The 13,433-nt window shown below is 35.5% G+C and overlaps 1 protein-coding gene across 2 annotated transcripts in view; it reads right to left on the bottom strand.

The window, feature by feature from the left end:
* Positions 1-13,433, bottom strand: part of SLIT2 (slit guidance ligand 2) — a 377,012-nt gene that overhangs the window by 31,805 nt on the left and 331,774 nt on the right. For both annotated transcript variants that reach the window (XM_082611084.1, XM_082611085.1), the window contains one exon: positions 11,980-12,119. In XM_082611084.1, the coding sequence (XP_082467210.1) occupies positions 11,980-12,119 (140 nt within the window). The remainder of the gene's footprint in view (positions 1-11,979; positions 12,120-13,433) is intronic.

The raw sequence follows: 13,433 nt of genomic DNA, 5'->3' as shown, positions 1-13,433 counted from the left end.
AGCTTGTACTCAGGTGGTGGTAGAGGAGACATGGATGGCCTGGATGTTTAGAAGCAAAATAAATGGGAATTTGTCATGGATTGGGTTAGGGTAGGGGAGAGAGGAAGCTGTCCGGGACTTTTAGGTTTCTGGTATGAATATTTGGAAGCACCTTTCAGTGATATAGAGAACCCTGAAAAGACCAGGTTTTCTGGGGCAAAAATCAAGAGTTTGAAAAATAAGGATGTGGTGTCATGGGTTGAACTGTGTCTCCCACGCACCCCGCCCCCCTCAAAAAATATGTTGTAGTCCTCCAGTACCTCAGAATGTGACCTTATTTGGAGATAGGGTTTCTATAGAAGTAATCAAGTTAAAATGAGGTCCTTAGGGTGGGCCCTAATCTGGTATGGCTAATGTTCTCACAGGACGAGGAAATCTGGCATAGAGGGCAGCCCACATGAAGAGACAGAGAGGGAAGATGACCATCAACAGGCCAACTAGAGAAGTCTGCAATAGGTCCTTCTCTCACAGCCCTCAAAAGGAGCTGAAACCTTGATTTTGGACTTCTAACCTCCAGAACTGTGAGACGATAAATTTCTGTTATTTAAGCCACTCTGTTTCTGGTACTGTGGTATAATAACACTAGTGAACCCATACAGGTGGTAAATTCTAAATTATTGGAGGTTTATAGTGGGGAATAAATCTTTCAAATTATGCTACTATTTCTTTTCTTCTCTTTTTTCTCTCTCTTTTTCTCCTTCCTTCTTTCCCTCCCTCCTTCCCTCTCTTCCTCCGGTCTCTTTCCTTTCTTACTTCATTCCATGTGGCTGTCCGCACCCATGCCTGAAATTTTCTTTAAGCTTCTCCAACAGAATCTTTAATAAGTGATGCACGAGGAGAGGAAGTGGCCCCTAACCATGACCTTTGCACTTCAAAAGAGTCAAGGTTTGAACAGAGCAAATCAGCATAGTTTAGCCTTACATTTGCTGCCAGGGCTGGATTCCTCTCTGCAAAGCACTGTGAGTCTTGGTTGACTTGGACCAATCAGCTCTTGGCCCTCTCTCCAAGAGGCATTGGTGTTAACAGGTAAGGTTTGCAGGACAGGCTACCCAAACAGTAATGAAGATCCTCCTCCTCTTACGGCATTGAAGGTGACAAAAGCAAGAGAATCACAAACTACTGTGTCTTGTAGAGGGGGAGAAAAGTGAGTCCCATGTCTGTTTCATCTACTTTACAATAAATCTGGAGACTGACTTGAACTGTGAATGAGAGCTGCAAGTAAAAATAACTACCAACATCTCTATTATCACTAATTATAAAGTAATAATCTTGAAAGTGATTAATTTAAATTATGTCAAAGACACTAAAGCTCATGGTAAGTGGATGACACCTGAGTTGAGTCTTGTCACTAAAAATGATTTACATTTTCTACACAGACACTCAAATTTTTTAAACATGCTTTTCCTTAAAATATACTGGTTTAACTTATGGCATTGTTGAAAATTCTTAGCTATAGTGATTCTTTGACAAATAAATGAATAATGAAGACATTATATAGTCCACGAGCTAATATTAAATGTTTCCTGAAACTAATAAGAATAGTGTAAGAGGAAATTAACCACATATAGTAGGATTAATTTACATGTACTCTGTAGTGAGACTTCTTAATTTGACCAAAATTCAAACCTGCTTTAGTTTAATAATTTTCATAAAAAAATGTTGGGAGGAAAATATTTTGAGCTAGACCCAGCAAATGATAAAATGATGTTCATGACAAAATCCTTACTCTGGAGAAGTTAAAATGTGGAAAAATTAGAGACATAAGGTAGATGCTTAATTTTCCAGTATCCCTTAAGTTTCATTTAGTGACTGGAATATGGACAGCATCATGGCCTACAAACTGGCTGAATGATATTTATTGTTATTTTATTTATTATTGAAAACTAGACTACACAGATGCAAAGTTCATTATTACCCTTAAAGAGACTTCTTCTCTTGGCAAGGTAAACTGTGCTATTTAGAGAGAAGACATTTTTGAAGAGTTATTGGATGGACAGCTAGTTGTTTTCTATCTACCAAGAAATTTGGGCAACAGCATGTCTTGCTGAGGCTTATTCAGTTCTCAAAGCCTGCTTAGCAGAGAAAAGGTTAGTCATCTAGTCCCTAGATCAGGATTTCAGGAATTTTCCAACTCAAACTACTCTGTTTAAAATATTCACTTTTTTCACTAATAGAGCAATAAGAAAGGGTGGGTTTGAATTAATAAGTATCTCATCTATATTTTTCCCAAAGTTAGCCCTGTAAATTCAGGTTGGCCATATTTACAAACACAAACAATTTTAGATATAGGTTCATGGCATTGTTGGAACACTTATCTCTCACTAGATTTTGCTAATGTAACCAGATTAGTTTCTTTTTTCTCTGAAACAGAAATAATCTCAGAGGCCATTCTGGGGACCACGGATGTAAGAAGGGGGTGGGGAGGATTCCAGGGCTGACACTGCAGCCTGTTATTGTTCCTATTCATAAACTGTATCAAACTAGTTTCTTTTTTAATATGAAAGGATCATTACTATTGATAATAATGGAAAGGGAACTCATGACAGCAATCTGAATAACTGAACCAGCATTCTAGTGTTATATTTAATCTGTTATGACACTTTCAAATATACTTATAACAGGGGAGGAAGTCTGGTTGAATTCCTGACAGCATCCCCAGGACACAGAGTTTTGGAGGGTCAAATACATCATTCTTCAAATATTTGCATTTTGAGCTCTTGCTTCGCTCAAGAAAAACCTGGAAAAATGGTACTAATTTTACTCTATTTGAATTGGCACAGAGAGGGAAGGTATCAAAAAAAAGCAACCTATTGGAAATAAATTGAGATTTAATTTCTTAAAAGTACACTACTTGGGCTTCCCTGGTGGCGCAGTGGTTGACGGTCCGCCTGCCGATGCAGGGGACGCTGGTTTGTGCCCCGGTCCGGGAAGATCCCACATGCCGTGGAGCGGCTGGGCCCATGAGTCATGGCTGCTGAGCCAGCGCATCCGGAGCCTGTGCTCCACAGCGGGAGAGGCCACAACAGTGAGAGGCCCAAGTACAGCAAAAAAAAAAAAAAAAAAAAGTACACTACTTGAGGGCAAGGGATAGATACCTTTATTTATAGTTTTGTATCTCTTAATTGCCCTTGCATTTGCTAGCAAATTATCTGGCACAAATTAGATACTCGATGGCTGTTGAAAAATGTGAAAACACTTATTTGATTGCTTTTCAAAGGAAAATACTTTATAAATTGTTAATGAAGGAGACCCAGATGGCATAAGGGGTAATTTAAGGAAGAAGAGAGAATAAGGAATACTGGTAGCAGATTTGTGTTTTAGGTTCCCACCCTCACGTATGGCCTTGTAGGCTGAACTTGAGGGGTAGCCTATTGACTCAGATATCTTGACAATCTTGTCTGCCAAATGATGACTATCCCAATCAGAAACAGATAGGATGAACTCGGGAATCAAGAGGAAGTGTGAGTGTAAATGGCGTGTCTGAGAAAGATTAAGGTAAATGGACCTGAATGTTTCTCATTACATAATTTGAAAAATTCCATACAATTCCTAAAAAAATTGTACATTTCCCATTTGTTCTTTATTCATGTAAAGAATAGCATTCTCTCTCCTCTCACAGACCTTGCAATGTAGCAGGGAGATGGATGAACTGTATTAGAGGGTGGACACAGCTGATGGGATTATGGGAGTCATTCCAGAACAGGTTAACTGAATTGGACCTGAAGGAAAAATATTTCTGTTTTCTCCTCTTTTGCTGAACCAGGCTAGTGCTATTTGTTGCCTACTCTGCTCAACATTATAATTCCAGACACCAGAGCACATCAATGTGAGCAGATGCCCAGTTTCCAATCTGAATATTTAGTATCCTTATCAGTAGTGATAGTAATAATTGACTTTATTTCATCAGTAAGTAAAGGATTACTTATGAACAGTGTGTTTCTGCTTATTTTTATAAAAGAGCTAACTCTTCCTAAAGGTTCCTTTTCATAATAATCTGATGCTTTCTTATTTGTGTTTATTATCCTGAAACTTGTTCTATCAATTAGCAATAGTTAATTGTTTCATAATATGATCAATACACTATCCCGATAATACCCACTTCTCTAAGCTTAATTAAATCCAATTGTTAGTAGAGAAATATAGGGACTTGATCTTGAGGAGCCATTAATTTTTGAAGATATATTAGCCACTGATAAATGTCCTCTTGGTGCAAAGGGTGTGCAAAATGGGACACAAGCATAAGTGGACAAAGCCAAAGTATAACCTCATGAGATAAAGTTTATCATAATTCAAAACAGGAAGACTCAAGGAAACATGCTATAAATGTGGATATTGATGTTTCAGAAAAGAAAATCATTTTATATTCTCACTTTTGTTCTAAATGACGTGAAATGGGTTGCTCCATAACGCTTGCTTGCCTGAAAGTTTTATTAGTCTTTGTGTTCAGAAACAATTCTTTCTCTTTATTTAAAAACTAGTCAAGTAGCTATACTTTGCTGTTAACTTTCTTGGAATATGAGAAGTGATGGCTTTGTACTGCTGAAATAACTGACCTAATCTGAACTTGCAATGAAGAACCAAACCAAAGAGTCTGCCTGGTAGACAAGGGTAATGTTTTATGTATTTTCATATCACTTTCAATTCTGAGCACAGTATTCTGAATAAGGTATTTTGTCAATAAATATCTTTTGAATTTTTAAAATGGAAAAACTTACCTCTCCAAATAAATAAACAAAAAAGGAAGTGTTTTTCAGTACTTCCTCATTGGAACATTATGGCTAAATAATGTAGCCAATTTCAACAGCTACTGAAACTACAAAAATATTTAACTTCATTTCAAAATAAATAAATCCAAATTAGATTGAATAAGCCTTGGTTAAGCTAAATGGTTGTTCTGAACTCAATGGGCCCCTGCCTATTAACTAAAGAGCAAATAGGATCTTTAAAATGTTTTCTGAGATTCAGATGCATTTAAGAAGGCTTTGAGAGGTTGGAACATGAGTGCAAACCACAAAATATAATTAGGCTGCCAAAGTCCCCTCTCTAGTTAAAAAAGACTGCAAGTATGAGTGCAGCTATATTGACTTTGACAAAAAAGACCTTACACAGCTTGAGGCACAATTAATGAGAGAAGGTGTCACTGTTATTAAGAGATCATGACAATCCAAAAATATATAAAAAACCTAAAAAAAACAGCCAAATTCAAGAGTTCTTCAGTATTTCCTTACACTTCAATGTAGAATAAGAGGGTAAAGAGAACCAAAGACTTATTCTCGAATAAAGCCTTTCCATTGGAAGTGAGCGTGGCAAATAAAATGACAAAATAATAATTTTTAAAAAGACAGTAAAACTGTCTTTTTACTGAAAAAAGACTGAAGACCATGGTGGGGAGGAAGTTCCTTCACACATATAACTTACTTTAGGTAGAATTTTCTTTATCAAAATTCCGTAAGAATTCTTCCATCATTAGGAATGACATCAAACCATCTACACCATGTCACTGTAGTGATGATGGTTGGAACTAAATGATCCAAAACTTAAATTTGTCCTCTCTGGCAGCCCTTGATACTTCTGGAGTATAGACATCTAACATTTTCAAGTGTTTTCTTATACATTCTTCCATGTTATTCTCAAACATCTAAATGAGGTGGGACAGATGTCATTAGACTGTGACAGGCCCCACAGTTGATAAATTTTAGTGCCAAGATGAGAAATTTTAGCTTTTCCCATTAACTTCATAAATTCATCAGTATCCCACCTGCCCTATGTGATGGAAGGTAGCCTAGTCATCAGGGGAATTAATTAATTAATTGTACAGACACTGATTAGGCACTTTCTTTTTTTCAATGTGTAGATAAAGTAGATTGCCTGTCTGCACCTGAATTTTGTTTTCTTTTCAAATACACCTAAGGGTCAATTACTTATAGCCAGCTGAAGGACAGCAGAAGAAAAGCTTATTTGGCACAAAGGATTAGTCAGAGCCACTGTGGATGTGAAAACATGCCAAGTCTGGAAGATGGCAGCAAATAAGAAGGGACTGGTTCCAGGGGAAGGCCTCCAAATTACAGTGCAGGCCTTGGGGCCAGTTAGACACTGGTTTGCATCTAGACCCCTATTTAGAAGGTATGTATCCTTGGGTAAGTACTTTGTCACTGTTTTATACAAGGTATTGCTCAAGTCCTTATTGCTCATATCTACAGAGTTCTTTTTAAATTAACAATATGTCAGCTAATAACAGAGTTTCTTTTTATTTAAGAAAATTACGCTGGGTGCTGTAAAGAAGTTGAAATTTCATTTCTAGTTATGTTTTGGATTCAAATAATAGAAAATGGTTTGACTGCTTTTTAAAGCAAATTCAGTCAGCAGCAGATTATTGAAAATAAGAGACATCTTTTATAAAGATAAGCATGAGATTTAGTCAACACATGAAAACATGTGGTGATGTAAAACAATATCATACTGCCAAGCTTGCTCCAGAGAGTATATATAACTATTTAAGGACACTTTACTGTGACAGAATAATTGTCATTGTGTTTTCTGAGATAGACTCGGACCTTAGACATCTCTGCCCCAGACCACCAATTGTTTTAGTACTTGTAAAAAAGAAAAGATGACATTTTACCAAGGATGGTATTGGATGCATTAATCCACAGAGAATGTACAGGCTATATTTTTTACATTCCCAAATAGGAAACAATTTTTTTTCATGTTTTTTAACTTAACTCTGCACATAGTAAGTGACTAAACACAATAAATCATCTGAACAATGCAACAGAAAAAAAAAATGAAGTCCTTAGCAAGAGGAGACAGAGCTGCTATACAATATAGTCCATGTTAGCCCTATAATCATACTGCTAATGCCTTACATACAACTGGAACTGTCAAGACAAGCACACTTTTAGGATGCTGTGCCTGTACTTGGCACTTAAAGACTCTTGGTAAGCTGAGTGAAAATACAATGTTATTAGGTATAATTCTGAATCTTTGAGATAAAAATTTAACAAAGATTTCATGATGATTCCCCAGACATGCTGATCACCTTGAGCACTACAGGACTTCCTTTCCTGGGCTTTGATGTATTTGGAAAGCCATGCAGACCATAAAGTGTCAATGATTAGATATAGCTCTTTTTATGCTTTAAATACACTGCCTAGTGCTCATGACATTCTATGAGTTTGACAATGTCATTTTATAAATCAACCTCTTGGGCTTTGAATTTTTATTTTATAAAATGTTTTAATAAATATATATATCTTTTAATATTTTTCATGTTTCAAATGACTAAAGATATTAATTTAAAATTATGGGAAAATTCTCACTATTTAAAATTATTTCTAGCTACAGCCTATGTACTGTATTAAATGACTTATGTTTTTCATGATAAAAATAATACATGTTTGGGATATCTTTAAAAAAGGAAAAGCATACAGACAAGTAGAAACTAGAAAGCATTTGTCTTTATTTTTAGCCACTTCTTCTGCCCACTCAGAGAATTTCTTTCACAGTCTTCCAGAAATTGGTAAAGTGCATTTCAGATACCCTCTTTATACTATTTGGCATAGCTATCTACATATCAAGGATCTGAATGACTGATTTGACATATTGATCTCAGATTTCATTTTTGTCAACATTCCTTTTACCATGTCCACACCATGAAATCTATGCAGCTCTGAAAGAAAGAGGGAAACTAAAATAAAATAATAGACTTAAAAGGCAACTAACCTTTTTCCACCTCATTCAGATTAGCAGCTGGCAGCACAAAGACAGAAGAGACAAAAGACGTTTTACATTGCAGTACACAGCGGAGCACAGGAAGCCAAAGCACAGCATTAACAACAGAGAAGCCCAGAGTGAGAGAGCAAACTGAAGCAAGGCTTAGATTTCTTACCTACAGCCGGGCCAAACGCACAAACAAGGAGAAAATGAGGTAAAAGGCAGACGCCATCACAGGCAGCAAGAGATCTGTGGCTAAACCGGTGATTTAACAACAGGCGACTTTACTTTGTAAGATGTGTACATAATGGTTTGTGTGTGGGCATTGGAGATTTGGAAAACAAAGAGATAATGGTACAAAATGGAAAAATTAAAATGTTCTGAATTTTTTTCCGCAAAATACATTCTAAGCCTTTACACACCCAACTTGTATGGAAACTTTCATTTACTGAATGTATGCCATCCCATTAAGCAATACCCCATGGTTAAAATGTGATCAATTTTGTATCATCTTTGTATGTGGTCCTGTGAGAAGAGGGTTAATTAAGAAACATAGTCTTGACACAGCAGATCCAGGGTTCTGGCTCTTAGGAAACATTCAAAACCACATTTTTCAGTGCAATACCTGAATTCATACCAGAGCTTAAGAAAAGGTGTCAAGTTTTTCAACATCGCAGGGGTGCCATACTTACAATGTTCACTTTTATAAGTTTTGGGCTAGTGCAATTTGAGGAATTTTTTAAAACTTTACTTTCAAGAAATGTCTTATTTTTAAAAAGGATATAATATTGATTTTAAAAGAATGACCAACCATCACCAAAAACACAATCTCTCAAGCTACTATTAAAACCCTGGAGTGAATTTTTAAATTATTTGTTTAGCAATTTCAGTGTCTTATTAATCCTTAGCGTAGTGATTTTAATTTAGAATCATAGTGAATTAAACTTATCAAAAATTAATCTTGTCTGAAGAATACTAGCAATCAACAGTCATATGTTATACATAGGACAGATGATGGATTGAATTAGGTAGAAAATAACAGTTTGGATGCTTTCGGTGGGGAGGGGATAGTAATGGTTACATAACAGAAAAACAATACTAACCCTTAAAATTTATGTTGTCAATCCCTGCAGCAGGAAAGGACAGAATTTTGTCCTATAATAAGTCAATAACTATTTACTGTGAAGTTCTGGTTACATGGGCTTAAATAAATTTAATAAATTTCCCAACAGTGGTTCATTTTATTTTGAACACATGTAGCCATGTTTTACAGCCTGCCCGTCATATCATGACCTCTCTGTCAGATTGCTTTCAGATCTTTGAATTTTCTCTGTTAACATATCATATCCATTCTGATTCTTAACATGGGTGCCAAATGTAAAAACTTTCACCATAGTAATTTACACGTTTTTCCTATGAAGTCTTATTTGTTCCTACTAAAGAATTCATTTTCTCACTGAATGCCTCAGAGATAGAGTAAAAAAAAAAATCTCCAAACAGAAAAGCAACTTGTAACTTGAATGATTTTTAAGCAATGACAACATTATTATATTCCCTGAGCACAGTCAGGGTTCTGTTCCAAGATCTCATGCTCATTAATCAGATTCCAAACTTAAATCAAAAACAATACAGCCATGATATAAGAAAATGCCTCCCTAACTGCAGACTTGGATGAAGCAGGATATAAAGCTCTGGAGTACAATTTATACCTTCCTATAATTAAAGGCCATTTATGTGCCACTGATTTCAAAATCTGCAGATGGTTGTTTGATGTTTTGTAAATGAGCTCATTTCACATATGGACAAAAATGCTACAGCTAATAGATGATTTACAAATATGTCTGATTTAGGTATCTGCTCTAATGCCAATTTGCAAAACTCTTCACTTCCCACAAAACCCAACCCAAAGTTATAGTGATAGTATCTTCATGTTTTGTATGCTACGAACTTTCTATAGAGTGCAATGTTTATCCTTAGCCCGAATTAAGGCAAACTGATACCTGCAATAGATATGACTGAAAAAACCAGAAGAGTCTCAGTTCTTGTTGAGCACCAAATGGCTCTTGACAAATAGTCATGGCAGATTCCCACATGATAGCTTTTATAGATGTCACAATTTGGCTCTAAAGTGGTTGTGCTAATAAGCTTTGGGGTTTTTTGGATGTGTTTCAAAGAAAGAGATCTGACACAGGGAAATGAAGCTTCATAATACTTTTCAGAGGAAATTGCACTAAACTGAATCACTTTAGGATGCAGAAAACATGTGTTTAAGAAGATCAGGTGTAGGAAGGGAGCTTGGAAAACAAAGGGAGAGAAGGTAAAACAAAGACTCAAAGAAATGGATAAGGAATAAAGTAGAGCAAATCTAAAGCCAAAGGCGGACCCAACCAAACCAACTCAGAAGAGACTGCCACTTTATATAAATTATCATGGAAAAGGTATTAAGAATCTGAATACAGCAGTGCCGTCAGGTCTAGGTTTTCATTGGTAAGGGGATATAGAAAAATTCCTGGTTTCTGTGCTCAGGAACACATTGGCTAACCAAACTGTGCTGGAAATACTCGGATCCAATTTGTCCTGGTCAGAGTAGGTTAGTTTAAAGAGGTCTCTGACATTAAGTGAATTAAGTTCTTCCTATAATGATCAGAACAATTACAGGATAGAGAACTATCTCTAAGAAGGTACTAGCTACAGATTTTGTTGCAAGCATTGGGCTGCTTGTGTAAGTCTAAATTAGTCCATCCAGAAAAACTCAGATTCTCGGGGTAGCTCCAAGGGCTCGAGAATCTGTGCACTCAGGCTAATGGCATGTATCTGAGGTGTGACACAAGTAAAACTCATGTGAATGTCAAAGCTACGTGACACCTAAACTCTTCCTAGCTATGTTAGAATGGGTGCATATTAGACATACTTGTTATCCTTAATTAATGCAAAATAACAAAGAATTCAAATTCTGGCCACTAAGGAGTCCAAGTGCTATATATATATAATAGAGTAACTGTTGGTACATGTTAAAATTTCTACTGTAAACTTAGTATATTACTTCATATGGCATCAGGCACTGCACTGGTGTGAATAAAAAGATCATACCATAGAAAAGGCAGCTGCAGAATCTCTCAAACAGACCCGGGATATCAAAATAAAAACTCATTATTCTATTTAGCATCTTCCCATCAAGAAAGTACCTCTTAAAATGCAAAGTTTGAGTATTCCATAAAAGCTTAAATTTCAGTGTTTTTCTAACAAATCCCTGGGAAAATTAATCATACAGATGTGCTTCCATTTTTCATATCTAGAGATGTTAACCTCAGTCATCCAAGTAGCTATTTTACCCTCTGATATTCTTAACTATGTATATGGAAATAAATACAGTTAATGAAAAATACCCAGCCAAATGAAAATGGTAACTTTGAATAGAGTGACAGAATCTACTTTTCCATTTTTTTCTTACAAATAAAATATGGAACATTCTCCTTTTCTCTACCAATTTTAAAACTAAATGGTTTATTAAGAATGTAACTATGAGGTTTCTTATTCATAGCCACAAAAATCGATCAAAATAGATATTCTGACATAATAAGTTTTAAACTTGATGTTGACTTTATAGCAAATTGGTTTATCCAGGGCAGAAGTTTAGCAGTTTGGATAGTCTCATGAGAGTTACCACCTTTATTCCTGACATTTTGTATCAAGATAGAAAAAAAAAGGTGGGGTGGGGGGAGAATGGTCTGATAAGATTATCCAAAGTGATCAATATCTTCCTAATGCGATCTATTTTGAAGGACATGAGTTGCTACATGCAAACACTCACTGATGAATAAACAAGTATGGACACAAAGAATCTCAAATGCTTGGTTATTTTTTGCCTACGTAAAGAAATGCTCCCTTTTCACATATGTTTCGGTGGGTTGGTCTGCATAGGAAAAGTGCTTTGCATGAAAATGTCATTCAGTTGTGGGACTAAAAGCTTCAGTATGATAACTTCCTTTGTGCTGGAAAGTATTACTTTATGATGGATGCTTTTGTTCTAACTGAGCTCCCCAGGACTTTTATTTGGTTGGCTGAAACCATCTTTAACTCCATCTGTTATTACATTACACCTAATTTCCAAAACACCTATCAGTTATTGAATAATACAATGGTCTACTAAACACATGCAGCATAGTGCCAGTGGGGCTTTCAAACAGATACACAGATTGATGGAATAGCATTTCCTAGTCTTCCTACCTGTGTACTCAGATGGGCAAAGGCACGTGTAGTTATTGATTCCATCAACACATGTAGAGTTATTTTCACAGTCATTATCTTCACAGTCATCAACATTGATTTCACAATTTTCTCCTTCAAACCCATCAGCACAAATACACCTGAATGCCAGGGGAAGAAAAGACAAAAGACACCTTCCTATATTTCCAAACCATATGGTCTAAATATTGAAAAAAACTAAATACACTCATCAATTACAGAGCTTTTAATGACAAGAAATTGATTTTTAAAATGCTTTTAAATGACACGTTGTAAGCATCAATTTAAGGTAATATCCCCCAAATCAGAAACAATTTGAGAAAGAAAATTTATGCTGGCTGCAAGATGGCAAATGGCCCCATGGTCCTATAAGTCAATAAATCCAATACATTTGCAGGTCTAAAAAATGAGAAAAGTTTACTCTACAGCCCTAGATATCTTAATCTCTAGCTGTGTTCTAATAAAATAATTCATGCTTCTTTGCTCATAAATGAGGAGGAATGATTCTGATTTTTTAAAAATTACACTTACTAACCTATGTGTAATGTTCTTGATGTCTCAAAGCAAAAAAGAAATCTGAAAATAAAACTTTATCTTCCTTGCAATTATAAAATATGAATATTCTCTTTAACTCTCAACAAATACAATTTTTCACTGGCATAATACATTGTACCTTTCATCTTGCTATGCATCAGAATAATCTTTCAGTAAAGGCTTGATGAAAAAGAGACAACTTCATAACAGAATGCAGAAATGAAGCATATGTATTATAAAAAGTGGTATTTCTAACAAGCTTTAGTAGTAGATTAGCATTCTTATGCAAAGTTATTAGTTTTCATTATAAGAACCCTGTTTCATGATTCATGAAGTAGATCTGAAGTAACTGTACTGTATGATTAAATAATTCCCGATTAAAAATGTTCACAGCATGTTTGTCTACACATATTGTGGCTTGGAAGTGAGTCATTACTTTTCTGTTTCAGTGGGACCTACATCTTATCATTACACACAGTCTGTTAAAGCAACACGCAAAACAACAGATGGATATATGCGTTGCAGTAGGGGACTATTTGACTATTAATTAGCTTAACAGAGCCACTAATTTGTCTTGACCTAATCTGACTTAATTAGTTCCAATGTACGTATGAGAGTGTTTTTAAATTGCTTGGCTTTGTAGCATCCTGAGCTGAGAACACTGTAATGTCTCAATTTGTTTTTATATTGAAATATCTCTGCAAAGGACTAATACATATTTTCCTTATGAACAGAATTTCTGGTATTCTTTTTAAAATAAAGCCCTTGGATTTAAAAAGGAAATTGCATCTTTGCTTCCTTATGAACAGCATTTCTGGTATTCTTTTTAAAATAAAGCCCTTGGATTTAAAAAGGAAAAATGAATCTTTGCTTATTCTTGCTCCAATACGTCAGACACAGAA

Source organism: Mesoplodon mirus (genome assembly GCF_964341445.2).
Source record: "Mesoplodon mirus genome assembly, chromosome: 2".
NCBI classification, from domain to species: Eukaryota; Metazoa; Chordata; class Mammalia; order Artiodactyla; family Ziphiidae; genus Mesoplodon; species Mesoplodon mirus.
Note: the sequence above shows the minus strand (reverse complement) of the source record. Positions and strands in the feature narration are given on the sequence as shown.